The sequence below is a fragment of the Schistocerca piceifrons genome, chromosome 8, assembly GCF_021461385.2.
Source record: "Schistocerca piceifrons isolate TAMUIC-IGC-003096 chromosome 8, iqSchPice1.1, whole genome shotgun sequence".
In the NCBI taxonomy this organism is placed as follows: Eukaryota; Metazoa; Arthropoda; class Insecta; order Orthoptera; family Acrididae; genus Schistocerca; species Schistocerca piceifrons.
Genome location: NC_060145.1, coordinates 132225823 through 132242154, shown reverse-complemented (window position 1 = coordinate 132242154; position 16332 = coordinate 132225823). Strand labels below are relative to the sequence as shown.

The following is a 16332-nucleotide window of genomic DNA, read 5'->3' as shown; positions in this document are numbered from 1 at the left end:
TTGTTTCAAATTCACTCGCCATCAATACCATTACTGAATCCTTGTTTTTCCCTCTATACATGGGCTTGTCTTACCTTCTGCTTTACAGTGGGTAATAATGCCTGCTTACACGCTGCATTAATTGTAGAGTAATTCAATGACAGAGGAAAGTAAGAGAGAGAGAGAGAGAGAGAGAGAGAGAGAGAGAGAGAGAGAGAGAGAGAGAGAGAGAGAGTGAGTGTTTATTCACAATATTTTCTCAGTTGTTTCAGTTAACATTACTTCCTAAACTGAATTAGTTATTTCTCTACATTTTAAATGCTACTGCTTATGCTATAAAATTTTTTGTTATACTGTTATCTACTTACATATATTTGTTGTTACTTTGTAACACAGTGCCATTTCTAATCCAGTAAACACTAGGATCTGGTGAACCATCCACAGTACATTCTATGTCAGCATCATACTGGAGAGCTTGTCCTACTCTCTGCCTGGCCACATTAACTATGGGGGCAAATTCAATATTCAGTTCAACACTACGCCTTGCTGCCTTTCCCACTCCATTATCAGCCACACAATAATAAACTCCTCGATCCTCCTTTCTGACTGTGTGTATTTGTAGTATTTTGCTCCTGTAAACATTAACAGGACATTGATTGGCTCAACGAGTTCTTAAGATATTTGAGTTCACATTCAGAAGATATTTGAGTTCACATTCAGTTAAGTGCACTTGCAAATAAATGTTAACTTATTGTAACCAAATGAAATGTTAATATCAGACATAATGATGGAAAACTAATGTGTATGGAAAACTAATGTGTAAAAAAACAATGATTGTATTTAGAACTATTTGCTGGTGCTGTTGTTGTCTTCAGTCTGAAGATTGGTTTGATGCAGTTCTCTGTGCTAATCAGTCTTGCAGAAGCCTCTTCAGCTCTGAATAACTATTGTAGATGACATCCATTTGAACCTGTCTGCTGTATTCATCCTTTGGTCTCCCAGTAGAGTTTTTAACCCCTCCCCCCTACCCCTATGCACACACTTCCCTCTAATGTCAAATTGACACTTCATCGAAGCCTTAGAACATGTCCTATCAATGAAACCTCTCCTTTATTCAAGTTGTGCATAAATTTCTGTTCTCTTCAATCTAATGCAGTACCTCCACATTAGTTACCTGATCTTCTCATCTAATCTTTAGCATCAGCTTCCTACTACAGCACCACATTTCAAAAGCTTCTATTCTCTTCTCCCACTACAACACCACATTTCAAAAGCTCCTATTCTCTTGTCTGAATTGCTTATCACTCCTATTTCAATTCTTTACACACCAGGATATCTTCAGGATAGATTTCCTAACAGTAAAATTGTATTCAATGGTAACAAATTCCTCTTCTTCATAAATGCTTTCCTTGTTATAGCCTGTCATCATTTTGTAATCTCTCTATTTTAGCTATCATTAGTTATTTTGCTGCCCATATAGCAAACTCATCTACTGCTTTTGGTGTCTCAATTTCTAATCCAATCCCTTCAGCATCACTGTCTTAATTTGACTAATTCCATTACTTTTGTTTTGCTGGTGCTGGTGACCATATTGTAACCTCTTTTCAAGACATTATTCATTCTGTTCAACTGCTCCACCAAGCCCTTTGATGTCTCTGACAGAATTGTAATGTCACTGACAAAACACAAATTTTTCATTACTTCTTGCTTTATTTTAATTTCTTCTCCAAATTTTTCTTTGGTTTGCTGCAGTACTTGCTGAAAGTATCGACTGATTAACGTTGGGGATAGGCTACAGCTTTATCTCACTCCTTTCTCAACTACTGTTCCCATTCATACCCTTCACTCTTGGTTTCTATGCAAGCTACATACAGCCCTTCACTCCCTGTGTTTTATCTCTGCTACTTTGGTATTTCAGCCAACATTGTCAAAAATTATTCTAAGTCTACAATTCTGTAAATGTAGGCTTGTCTTACTTTAACATATCTTCTAAGACAAGAATGCATTGTCTGTTCCTGTGTTTCTCTGGAAACCAAAGTGATCTCCTCCAAGGTCAGCTTCCACTAGTTTTTCATTCTTCTGTAAACAACTTGCATTGGTGTTTTGCAACCATGGCTTTTTAAATTGATTGTTCTCTAACGTAAGAAGCATTAAAAAAGAAACCACCCGGAGGCATAATTACAGAAACCAGTAGCTGTATGTTAGAAATATTGACCATGGCTGTTGAGACACTTGTCCCACTGTGACACAAGGTGGTGAATGACTGCCTCATAAAATGCCTGGGGCTGCAATGTTAACCAGTTCCGCACATACAGCTGGACATTGTCGTGAAAGGTGAATCGTTTGCCCCTCAGAGCCTTTTTAAGAGGACCAAAAATGGCGTAATCACAGAAAGAGAGATCCAGACAGTATGGAGGGTGACCGAGAACCTCCCAGGAGTTCCGTGACTGTGTTGGCAGTATGAGGCTTTGCATTATCTTGGGTGAGATTTGCCTGGTCATTTTGATTTGATCGCTTGGCGAAGGGTGGTCAAGGTTTGCGGGTAATGCTGGGCGTTCACAGTTGTCCCGTGCTGCAGGAAGTGAATCAGAAGAGGGTCAAAGAAGAACGGCAGCATAACCTTTCCTGCACTCATGTGAACAACGACGTCCTGCTGTACATGCGGAACTGGTTAACATTGCAGCCCCGGGAATTTTGTGAGACAGTCATTCACTGCCTTGTGTCACAGTGGGACAAGTGCCTCAACAGCCACTGTCAATACTTCTAACATACAGGTATGGGTTCCTGCCTCCGGCTCATTTCTTTTTGAATGCCCCTTATATTTAAATCTGCCAGTGCTCTCTTCATTTGGAAATGGAAATATTACATTCATTTTTAAGTCTGATGGTTTCCACTGCCTCATATATATTGCTCATCAGCTGGAATAGTTTCATTGAGGCTGGCTCTCCCAAGGATCTCAGTAATTCTGAGGGAATGTCATCTACTCTAGGCACATTTTTCGACTTCGATCTTTCAGTGCTCTGTCGAATTCTTCTCACAGTATCATCTCTTCTGTCTTATCTTCATTTACTTTACTTTCTGAGCCCTTGCTTTCATCCAGTTGCTTCTCTCTTCTTCAAATGTCACTTTAATCTTTGTGTAAGTGGCATATATCCTTTCTCTTAGTTACACATTCTTCTATAGCACTGAATTTGCCCTCTAGCCACTCCTGCTTTGCCATTTTGCATTTTATACCAATTTCATTTAGAGCTATAGTAATTGTGGAACTGTGATAACACTGGTCATTTTTTGAAAACAGGAGTATAAAAGTTAACATGGCAATTAACACAAAAAATTAATTTAATATTTGGCCCATATGAAAAATTATTCTTTTATTTATTTATGTGTCCTTATAAATCTCTTTTTCAGTTCATATATTGTACACAGGATATTGTACAGAAACCTTTTTAGCTATTGGTTTTTCAAATGTCAAACATACATTATTTAAATTTTTATAACAAATAGGATCTATACAGTTAAGAATTACAATTTTTTAAAATACTGTATATTTATAACTTATTTCTACAATTAAAAATACTAATTAAATTTTTTCTTGCATAAGATACTGTGAGATTGAATAGTAGCAGTTTTGCAGAAGGTAGGCTGTCACAGACTTTTTAAAGCTTTGTAGTTCAGGAAGAGATTTTATATGTCTTAGTAATCTGTTGTAAAGTTTTGTTCCTGCATGATATACATCTTTTTGGCTTAATGTGGTGTTACAACGATTAATATATATGTCACTGTCTGACCTGGTACTGTAATCAATAGGTTTTTTGCACAGATTAATTATTTTGGATGAGGTGTCAGAACTGAAACAGCGATCAAACAAAATGACTGAGGTTAGTAGCCATGAAACACAGAGTCTGAATTTAATTTTTGTCTGCTGCAGAAGTTTATGGCCTGTGTTTCAGGAATGAAAATGGAATTCTTTTCATTGTTAGCTTACTAAAGATAAAACAGTATTTAGTGAATACTATGCATGCCTTCTGGCTCAACTGAATAAAAAAGTACCTGGGTAGAAGCTTAGCCTGTTTACATCAGGACAATGAAAGAAGCTTTGATAAAGATAAAATGTAGAGATCATAAATATAAATTGTTGGAAAATCCATCCTCTTCACCAGATTCCTTTCGCATAGCCAAAGGAATTTGTGGCAGGAAAACATTCTGAGTGCACTGAAGAGGTTGTTGGAGTAGTAAATTGGTATTTCGCATATTTTTAATAACTGCAAATAAGGGATGGAACTCAGTCACTGCAAACATTTAAGATGAAGTACACTGATCTGTCCATCAAAGCAATTTTCTCTTTAACAAAATAATAAGATCATTATCTCCTCAGACTTCCAGCTGCATCATGTGATTCAAACTCCACAAAGTTTTAGTTAAGCACTTTCCAGCCATTGTCAAGTGTTAACTGTGGACTGGTGTGTAGCTGGCAGCACTGCCCTTACAGTGCAGCAATGGTCCCTAATTAATCATGATATGTGGCACTGTTTCAACTCCACATCTGCTGTGCCCAGGTCAACCTTTTAAGAGCTAGGCATAAAGCTACGGTCAGCTGAGTTGTGTGGGACCCAGACAGTGTAAGCGTCTAACATGCACAATGGACCCAGAGCGAAAAACTTGTTTTATGTGGTGATTGCCTAACTACTGCAGCTATGCAAGGATGGCACTCTCAGAACACTTTTTTAACCAGTTACCATTGGATGATTGGGGAGTATCCAGCAAAAAATTCGTGGAGTCAGAACCACCTTAAATGTCCGGATGACCTAGAAAAGTTAATTGTCATAACTCATATTACTCTGAGACTATACTGCCATATAAAAACTGCTAAACATTGATAACAATGGTAAGATACACAAGATCTTCAAGCCCATAAACTGCAGTGTGACATTCAGTTAGCAAATTAACATATTAAATTTCTGGAAAAGATACGTGTACTGAAGATTGGTTGAGCATGTCTGAAAATATCAGAGCCTGAGTTAGTCACAATTTGGATTCCAGAAGGGTTTCTCCACTGGACTTGCAATCAATTAGTTTACTGACCATGTATTAAAATGTCCAAATTCTTGAAACAACACCAGGCGTATTGATGGTGGATGCAGAAATACAGAAAAGTGTCATTTGTATATATTTGGCTCTATACAGTGTGTTTAAGAAGCAGAGGCAATCTTTGAAAGATAGCTCCCAACACTGTAAGGAATAAGGAATATTCTAAAAAATATTAGTATAAAAAAACATTAAGCTTGCTAAATAAAAATTAATGACTGTTCATAGATAACACTTTCCACGACAATGGATGTTTTAAGTAGCACTCACAGAGCTTCATTTTCAAAGTCTGGAACAATAAGTGGTCTAAAAATTTTCAGGTACATTTTGAATAGTTTTGAAACCAGGCAAGCATATACTGTTTTAACGTAAAATTCAGAAAATAGCTGAAAAAAATATAGGGACAAGAGGAATGTTCGATATGAGTCACCAGCTTTGGCCAGTGACATAATGTTAATGGTTGTTGTTGCATCACCATTTGGTGCATGTATTCACAGTGTTGTTATTACTTGGTGAAGCCAATGATGTAAGGAGAGGAGAAAAAAAAGAATGGTGGTGGTGAAAGATTGATCTGCAACTTAACCCAAGCTACAGTTTAGGTTGGAAGGCAACAGTTTGGTTGTGGGTTGATGAAGCCAACGAATGTGAAACTAAATAAACCTGGTTGTGGTAAAGACTGATCTGTAGCTTAGCCTGTTTGCCAAAACTCCAAAAACATCATGTTGTAATTGCCATATTGCCTATGGCTTCTGTCGTATTTTTCCCATGTGACTGGTCAAAGGCGACTACTCGCATCAAACATTCCTCTATGTCCACAATATAAACACTTCATACTACCATATCAAACAATGGAAAATCCAGGATGGAATGTAACAATACCAGAGAAGGAAAGTTGCTACTCACCAAATAGTGGAGATGCTGAGTCGCCATAGGTACAACAAAAAGATTCACACAATTATAGCTTTCGGTCATTAAGACCTTTGTCAGCAGTAGACACACATACACACACTCATGCAAATGCAACTTGCACACACACCTGCAGTCTCAGAGAACTGAAACCACACAGTTCTCTGAGACTGCAGATGTGTGTGTGTGTGTGTGTGTGTGTGTGTGTGTGTGTGTGTGTGTGTGTGTGTGTGTGTGTGTCTACTGCTGACGAAGGCCTTAATGGCCATGAATGATTTGTGATAGAATACAAAAGCACATACAAAAATGTTACAAAAACACTTAGAAAAAAGGATTCTCATGACAAAGCAAAGTGCCCACACATAGCAAAGATCACAGAATAAAAATCTAAGAAGTCAAAGCTTTGCTCCAGGCACCATGTACACTAACTACCATGTCACTAAGGACAGAAGTGAAGCAGTTACCACATAGAGATATCTACAGGCAGACAATACCCATTGTGAGCAATATTGGGGCAGCCACCTACCCAGCTGCAACATATCTCAAGAAAATGTTGGCACCATATGTGGGGAAGTGTGCACCCCACATCCGCAACTCACGGGACTTTGTGGAACGTCTTAAAAACCTACGTTTCTCAGATGCAGACTTAATGGTCAGTTTTGACGTGGTGTCCCTGTTCACCAGAGTGCCCCTTAAGGACACGCTTGACTTAATCAGTGAGAAGTTTAATGGAGCTGTGCTGGATCTGTTTAAGCATATTCTAACATCGACTTACTTCCTATGTGGAGGTCAATTCTATGAACAGACTGAAGGGGTGGCAATGGGTAGCCTCTTGCCACCAGTAGTGGCCAACCTGTTCATGGAGAAGTTCGAGGACGAAGCTCTTACAACTGCCACTTACCAGCCAACATGCTTCCTGAGATACGTTGATGACACATTTGTCATTTGGCCCCACTGTCGCGAAAAACTGAAAGACTTTCTGGACCACCTGAACTCAAAGCATCCAAATATTAAATTCACCATGGAGATAGAAAAGGACGGTCAGCTTCCGTTTCTGGATGTCCTGGTGAAGAAGAAGGCGGACGGCACCTTCAGCCACAGTGTGTACCGAAAGCCAACACACACAGCCTTATACCTACAGGCTGACAGCTGCCACCACCCAGCACAAAGACCGGGGTGCATAGAACACTCGTACACCGAGCCAAGACACTGTCTGACTCTGACAGCCTGGCGGGGGAACTTGAACATCTTCAAAAAGTGTTTGCTAGCAATGGATCCTCATCCAGGGACATCCGCAGAGCTCTACATCCCGCCAGACGTCAGGATACACCGGAGAACGAGCAAGAAGAAGAAATCAAGAAGCTGGCATTTTTACCGTATGCCGGTCCTGTTTCTGCCAAGATCAGCAGAATACTAATGAAACATAACATCAAGAGTGTCTTCTGCCCACCTAGCAAAATCAGGGCTTTACTTGGAACAGTCAAAGATGACCTGGGATTAAGGAAGCCTGGCATTTACAACATTCCTTGTGAATGCGGTGTGTCCTACATTGGCCAAACAACTAGAACGCTGGAAATCAGATGTAAGGAACACCAGCGACATACCAGGCTAAGGCAGGCCACAAAATCAGCAATAGCTGAAAACTGCCTAGAGTTGGAACATTCCATGGATTATGAGAACACCAAGGTCATGGTCCAGACCCCCAGGTTCTGGGATAGTGTCATCACTGAATCTATAGAGATAAAGATGGCACAAAACCTGATTAACCGGGAAGCAGGATACCAGCTAAGCACGGCATGGAACCCGGCATTTGAACTGCTGAAGCAATACCAGAGAAAATATGTTTGCAACACCAACAACAAGCCTCAGACAGCCGCACACTGCGGGCACGAACCAAGAAGGGGTCACGAGGAAGCCTCAGCGGCAGTCGGAGGCAGCCAGAGCAGGCGCGGATGGAATAGGTAACATCCAGAGCAGCAGGGGAGCGCCACTCGCTGGCGCAGACCGAAAAGGGAAAACCAGGAGGCTACCACCGCAGATGGAGGCGGCCAGAGCGGGTGCGGACAGAATAGGGAACGTCCAGAGTGGCAGGGGAGCGCCACTCACGGGCGCGGACCGAGAAGGCAACACCAGGAGGCCATGACCGTAGTTGGAGACAGCCAGAGTGGGCGTGGACGGAATAGGGAACACCTAGAGCGGCAGGATAGCGCGAATCGTGGGCGCGGACCGACGAGGGAACAGCAAACAGAACACCAGGCACTGGGCAGGCATAAATATGCGACCCGGTCCAGCAAGCAGCCAGTCTCAGGGAACACCTGATGAAGACGTCAAGTAATGATGTCGAAATATCGTGTTTGGAAGACGCTGATATCCGGCAGAAAACCCAATTTCCACGAGATGTCTATACAAGGGTAATTCAGAAATTAAGTTTCCTTGTTATAAAAAGAAAAGAAAACATAGTTATATGAAAAACTGTATTGGCAGCAGATATAGCAATGTTTGAGCTATTTTTGACATTGTATCCAACAGAATTGAGATACTTAGTCATACCATGGGATCAGCCTTTGTATTGCTATGTTGTCCAGCATGTGACCAATATCTTTAACTCTTCATCATTGTGAAAATGCTGATCAAAGGACAGGAATGTCTTGAGGTACAAGATAAGTTAGAAATCATTTAGTTCAAGATTAGGATTCTTCAGACGGTGATCAAACAGCTCCCTGATGAAGTCCTCCAGAACAGCTATTGTGCACCATGCCATATGTGGACAAGCATTGTCATGAATCAGCACAACATCTGCACTCAGCACTCCATCCCTCATATTTTGAATGGCCCATTGCAATTTCTGCAGAGTTTCACAGCAATGGTCAGTTTTCAATGTTTATCCTCTGGCCAGGAAGTTAATGAGTAGAATTCCTTTTCCATTCCAGAACACTGCACACATCACTTTCTACTCAGAAACAGTCTGAACTTCATCTTGGCCTGAGGTCCACTGTGGCACCAGTGGATCAACTGCTGTGAGTTATCTAGTGTCAAGTGCCCAAATCACATCTCAACGGATATGACAATCCTGCTGAGGAATTTGTCGCAGTCATCATTGTACTACTGCTGCAGAAATGTTAATGCTGATGCAAACCAATTCATTTTGTGTTTCAGATGTTGGGTTTTTTGCCTTACACCTGACACATACTTTCTTGAACTGCAGGTGCTTAGTGACAATTTAATGCAAAAAGGGGCACGATATCTGCAGAAAATGGATCCTGAGATCCATAATCATGAAACAATGGTTTTCCATGTATTGTCACACTAGCTCCAAATGGTCATCATTGAAGAGGGGCAGTCACCCACAGCCCCCTTCAGTATGTACATTTTGACAACTTTTAGGAAATTGCCTACACCAGTGATATGCCGTATGTTTGTTTGTGACCTTCAGCCTGTAAGCCTGAACAGCTGATGACAAATTATGATTGGTGCTATGTTTTGTGTGCTAGGAAATTTCATCACTTGCAGTTGGCAGGAGAATGAATTAAAGCTGCTATTTTGAGCCACTGCTGCAGTGCTACTGAAAACAGGTGAGACTTTGTCTGGTCATCGTACACCATAGACCCAAAAATTTCGAAGACTGATTTTATTCCTGGCGTACAAGTGAAGTCAGTGCAGTAACTATGATGGCAGTTGGAACTGTTGTCACTGTTGCTGTTGTGGTCTTCTATCCAAAGAATGGTTTGGTGCAGCTCGCCATGCTACTCTATCCTGTGCAAGCCTCTCCATCTCTGAATAACTATTGCAACCTACAGCTTTCTGAATCTGCTTGCTGTATTCATCTCTTGGTCTCCCTCTATGATTTTTACCCCCTACACTTCCCTCAAATACTAAACTGATGATCTCTTGATGTCTCAGGACATGTCATATCAACCAGTCCCTTCTTCTGGTCAAGCTGTGTTACAAATCTCTTATCTCCCCACTTCTATTCAGTATTTTCTCTTTAGTTGTTTGATCGACCCATCTAATCTTCAGCATTCTTCTGTAGCACTAAATTTTGAAAGCTTCTCTTTTTATCTAAATTGTTTATGTACATGTTTGACTTCCATAGATGGCCATCCTCCAGACAAATATCTTTATAAAATACTTCCTAAAACTTAAATCTATATTCGATGCCAACAAATTCCTCTTCTTCAGAAGTGCTTTTCTTGCCATTTCCAGTCTGCATTTTATATCCTGTCTACTTCAGCCATGATCAGTTATTTTTCTGCCAAAATAGCAAAACTCATCTACTACTTTATGTGTCTGTTTTCTACTCTGATTCCCTTAGCATCACCTGATTTAATTTGGCTACATTCCACCATCCTTGTTTTCTTTTCTTGATGTTCATCTTATATCCTCCTTTCAAGACACCATCCATCTGTTAAACTGCTCCTCCAAGTTCTTTGCTGTCTCTGATAGAATTACAATGTCATTGACAAACATCAATGTTTTTATTTCTTCTCCCTGGACTTTAATTCATACTCCAAATTTTTCTTTGGTTTCCTTTACTGCTTGTTCATTTTAATATGGAATAACATCAGGGACAGGCTACTAAAATCCTGTCTCACTCCCTTTTCAACCATGACCACCCTTTCATGCCCCTTGACTCTTATAAATGCCATCTGGTTTCTGTGTAAGTTGTAAATAACCTTTTGCAACCTTTATTTTACCCCTGCTACTTACAGAATTTCAAAGAGAGGATTCCACTTAGAAGTGTCAAAAGTCTATAAATGCTATAATGTAGGTCTGCTTTTCCATGACCTATCTTCTAAGATCATTTGTAGGGTCAGTATTGCCTCCTGTATTCCTGCTTTTCTCTGGAATCACAGCTGATCTTCCCTGAGGTCAGCTTCTACCAGTTTTTTCATTCTTCAGTAAAGAATTCATGTTAGTATTTTGCAACCATGACTTATTAAACTGATAGTTCAGTAATTTTCACACCTGTAAGCAACTGCTTTCTTGCAAACTGGAATTACTAAAATCTTCTTGAAGTCTGAGGGTATTTTGCCTGCTTCATACATCTTGCACACCAGACAGAAGAGTTTTGTCATGGATGGCTCTCCTGCAGCCATCAGTAGTTCTGATGGAATGTAGTCTACTCCCAGATCCTTGTTTCAACTTGGAACTTTGTCAAATTCTTCTTGCAGTATCATATCTCCCATTTCATCTTCATCTATGTCCACTTCTATTTCTATAATATTGCTTTAAAGTTCATCTCCCTTGTACAGACCCTCTATATACTCCTTCCACATCTTTCCCTTCTTTGTTTAGGACTGATTTACCATCTGAGCTCTTGATATTCATTCAGCTGCTTCTCTTTTCCCCAAGGACCTCTTAAATTTCCTGTAGGTGGTATCTATCTTTCCCGTAATGAAATATGCTTCTAAATCATTACATTTGCCCTCTATCCATTCCAGCTTCGCAATTTTACACTGTAGCAGGTCAAGGTTTAGTGACGGCAGATATTGAGCTTCAGTGACAGAGGGGAGCAAAGGACATTATTTTGTCAAGGAAAGGACATTATTTTGTCAAGTGTGGCAGGAAGGAAGCGACTTTATGGTTGGTGGAGTGGGCTCTTTCCTTGGCTCAGTTGGTGAGGTGTGAGTGAAACATTGGTGGTTCCACCAACAGTCATTTATTGAGACATAAGACCATTTAAACAAACAAACTAATACATTGTGTTTTAACTTGCTCAATTCCTTGCAGTGCGGAGTGGTGGAGTCGTACCATGCAGAGTCAGGTGACAGCTGATGCTGCGACACTTGTGTTTCAGCAGCGTGCCAGCAGTTTATTCTTCCATTCCCTACAGTGCCCGTGACTCACTGCAGCAGCAGCATGGTCTTCTCCTTGTGAATTCATTCGTTGCATTATAACAAGCAGCTATGGCATAAGGTGGAGTGCTCTGTCCCTGAATTGAATCAGTGATCCTCAGGTCCAGTGTCTTATGGCTGAGTTCTTCAGCCTCTAAGTTCACAGGTGAGGCTGCAGTCCCTTCGTCCTCACCAGCCACCTGGATAAGTACTACATGAACTTCTTTCTGGTAACATCTGGGATGGCATCTTCTGCATTGACCTATTGGTGTTGTACCAACATCTTCTCCTGTCGTGCAGCATAGCAGCTAAGTCATTGTAAAGAAGTATGACATTCACTCTGACTAACCATGGGTCCATCCATCCATGCGACTTTTCAATGTGTCTTCATTCTCCCCTTGAAGGACCTCTTCAGAGGACCCCCCCCCCCCCCACACACACACACACACCCATTTGTCGGAGGTGTTTATTTGGTGTTTTTGTTAATGTCATGAAGTTTTTAGGGTGGTGACTGACTCTTTGTTTATTGATCTATGCTTCTCACATTGGGCCAAAACATGATGAATGTCAACACACATTCTGGCTTTCCATTGTTTTGCCCCAATGCTTGTGTGGTTCGGCATTCTCCTTTCACTTTCATCCTGTTCCACATCGACAGATACATCATGCATGTGAGTTCAGTATGCTGACAGTTCCTGGAGTATTGACCGCTGATATGTGAACTGCACTGGTCACTGTTCTCCTTAAAAGCATTGCCCGTCTGCTCGGTTATTGACCTGTCAATGTACTGAATGCTGCTGTGCAAACTGTGCTGGTCATCAGCCTTCTCATGTTATGTAGAAACATGACCAATGTCAATGTACATGCTGGCTTTCCCTCTTCAACTGCTGCTGCTTCCAAATATTGTGGCTTAACGTGTCAAAGTCTCTAAAATGTTCACTTAACCTATAATAAGTCTTTCTGCTTTGAACAACCATAAATAACCCATAATTATTATACATAATTAATACACACCCTACAACAATTTCTGTCAGTCTCATTTTTTAAACATTTGTATTCCTCTTTACCTGTTTCACTTGCTGCATTTTTTAAATTTTCTCCTTCCATCATTTAAATCCAATATCACCTGTGTTATCTAAGAATTTCTATTAGGCATCCAAGAATTTCTATTAGGCCTTGTCCTTTTACCTATTTGATCCTCTGCTGCTTTCACTACATCTCTTAAAGCTACCCATTCTCCTTCTACTGTACTCCTTTCCCCTGTTATAGTCAACTGGTACCTAATCCTCCCTCTGACACCCCCAACAACCTCTGGTTCTTTCAACTTATCCATGCCCCATCTCCTTAATTTCCTAGATTTCAATTTCTTCAGTTTTACTCTACAGTTCATAACCAATAAATTGTGGTCAGAATTCACATCTGCCCTTGGAAAAGTCTCACGTTTTACTCTACAGTTCATAACCAATAAATTGTGGTCAGAATTCACATCTGCCCTTGGAAAAGTCTCACAGTTTAAAAGACTGGTTCTTAAATCTCCACATAACCATTATATAATCACTCTGAAACTTTTCGGGGCCTCCAGGTCTCTTCCACATATACAACCTCCTTTTATGATTCTTAAACCAAGTGTTAGCAATGACTAAATTATGCTCTGTGAAATTTTTACCAGGCTGCTCCCTCTTTCATTCCTTTCCCCCAATGCATATTCATCTACTATTTTTCCTCCTTCATCATTTGCAGAGCTTGCTGTCATGTAAGCTTGTACTACTGTGGTATGCATGGGCTTTGTGTCTGATGTGGTTACAATGCTACTATGCTATTCATAGTAGCTTATCCGCTTTCCTATCTTCTTATTATCATTAAACCCACTCCTGCATTACTCCTATTTGACTTTGTATTTATACCTCTGTACTCACCTGACCAGGAGTCCTCTTCCTCCCGCCACCAAGCTTCACTAATTCCCCCTATATCTAACTTCAACCTATCCATTTTTCTTTTTAAATTTTCTAACTTACCTGCCTAATTAAGGAGTCTAACATTCCATGGTATGATCCGTAGGATGCCAGTTTTGTTTTTCCTGATGATGACAACCTCCTGAGTAGTCCCCGCCTGGAGATCTGAATAGGGGACTATTTTACCTCCAGACTATGTTACCCAAGAGGACGCCATCATTATTTATCTATAAAGTGACATCCTCCTGAGTAGTTTCCACCTGGAGATCCGAAAGGGAGACTATTTTACCTCCAGAATATTTTACCCAAGAGACCAATTTGGTTGATGTTAGAATGCCAAATTAGTCAGTCATCCAGACTGCTGCACCTGCATTTTATGGCTGTCTGTATCACTGAATCATGCAAGCCACCCCATTTATGACAGGGTCCATGGTTCATGGTGGAGGGGGACTGGAATCAAAAACTGTCCTTCAAATCCTACAAGTGTTTCAAGGGTTCAGCTAAGGCAAGACAGCCATATGGTATTCCATCAATTACACATGAGTACCTTGTTTTCAAGGTTTTTATAACTCATAAAATTTCTTAAGTATTTGTGAGTGAAAGGAACAATGATGTAGACACATTTCTCATGCTATTGGATGATGGAGGTGATATTTTGTTGTGTTCTTCCAGTCCACTCAACAACTGTTCACTTACGTTTGCAAAATATTTGTTGAAGGTCCCTGCAATTTTTATTGGGCAAGAAATCATTTGTCCGTCATAACATAAGTTTATATATCTAAAAACAAAGATGATGTGACTTACCAAATGAAAGTGCTGGCAGGTCGACAGACACACAAACAAACACAAACATACACACAAAATTCAAGCTTTCGCAACAAACTGTTGCCTCATCAGGAAAGAGGGAAGGAGAGGGAAAGACGAAAGGATGTGGGTTTTAAGGGAGAGGGTAAGGAGTCATTCCAATCCCGGGAGCGGAAAGACTTACCTTAGGGTGAAACAAGGACGGGTATACACTCGCACACACACACACACATATCCATCCACGCATATACAGACACAAGCAGACATATTTAAAGACCGAAATGGTTGTTTAATACGTGAAGGCAGCTGTTATTGAACTAGAAACGGTTAGCGGTATTGTTGAAAGCGCAAAATAAAAATTTTTTGGTTATGGTTTGGAAGTGGGTTACGTATTATAGAGTATATATAGGCGGGATAAATTTGTATTACGGTAAAAAGGGAAGGTGAATAGAAAGTGAGACTACTGGTAAACGCAGAACGAGAAAATAAAGAGAAAATAAGACGACAGGAAAGATTTCGAGATGCAACAGCGACAATAACAAACGTAATTGTTGGGTTCAAATTAATGATATGGTTATAATAGAGGGAAACATTCCACGTAGGAAATATATATCTAAAAACAAAGATGATGTGACTTACCAAATGAAAGTGCTGGCAGGTCGACAGACACACAAACAAACACAAACATACACACAAAATTCAAGCTTTCGCAACAAACTGTTGCCTCATCAGGAAAGAGGGAAGGAGAGGGAAAGACGAAAGGATGTGGGTTTTAAGGGAGAGGGTAAGGAGTCATTCCAATCCTGGGAGCGGAAAGACTTACCTTAGGGTGAAACAAGGACGGGTATACACTCGCACACACACACATATCCATCCACACATATACAGACACAAGCAGACATATTTAAAGACCAATATGTCTGCTTGTGTCTGTATATGTGTGGATGGATATGTGTGTGTGTGCGAGTGTATACCCGTCCTTGTTTCACCCTAAGGTAAGTCTTTCCGCTCCCGGGATTGGAATGACTCCTTACCCTCTCCCTTAAAACCCACATCCTTTCGTCTTTCCCTCTCCTTCCCTCTTTCCTGATGAGGCAACAGTTTGTTGCGAAAGCTTGAATTTTGTGTGTATGTTTGTGTTTGTTTGTGTGTCTGTCGACCTGCCAGCACTTTCATTTGGTAAGTCACATCATCTTTGTTTTTAGATATATATTTCCTACGTGGAATGTTTCCCTCTATTATAACCATAACATAAGTTTATATTTTTATATTGTTTAGTTTCACTTGTTGTTTGATTTTTTATAACTTCCCATATAGCTTTAGATTTGTTTTTTGAATTTTCAATCTATTTGTCATTTGCCATTGTTTTAGCTTTCCTTACAACAGTTTGGAGGATCCTCTTGTAATTCTTCAGGTACAAATGAAATTCATGAGGCATGTTCTGTGTCTTTGCTATATTGTGTAATCTTCTTTTCTCTGCACAAGAGATTCTAATACCTGTTGTAATCCATTTGTTCTTTTTGAAGTTAGGTTGACATTTTTGTTTTTTTAATGAAAATGCAGCTTCAAAGTATGACATGAAGATTTCCATGAATTTCTCAAACTTTTTGTTAGTATTTTTACAAGTATACACTTCATACCAGGTTTCTTCACTTAGTCTCTGTATAAAAACTTAATTAATTTGTGATGTGAATGTAAAATGGCTCATTCCACATTTATCGTCCAAAATGTTCCAAGGAAAATCATACTAACTAACTTAAAGAAGACTTTAA

General features: G+C 40.1%; 1 protein-coding gene across 1 annotated transcript in view; it reads right to left on the bottom strand.

The window, feature by feature from the left end:
- LOC124711554 (lachesin-like) overlaps positions 1-16332 on the bottom strand; it is a 140878-nt gene that overhangs the window by 56053 nt on the left and 68493 nt on the right. The window contains exon 4 of the mRNA XM_047241690.1: positions 348-611. Within this exon, the coding sequence (XP_047097646.1) occupies positions 348-611 (264 nt within the window). The remainder of the gene's footprint in view (positions 1-347; positions 612-16332) is intronic.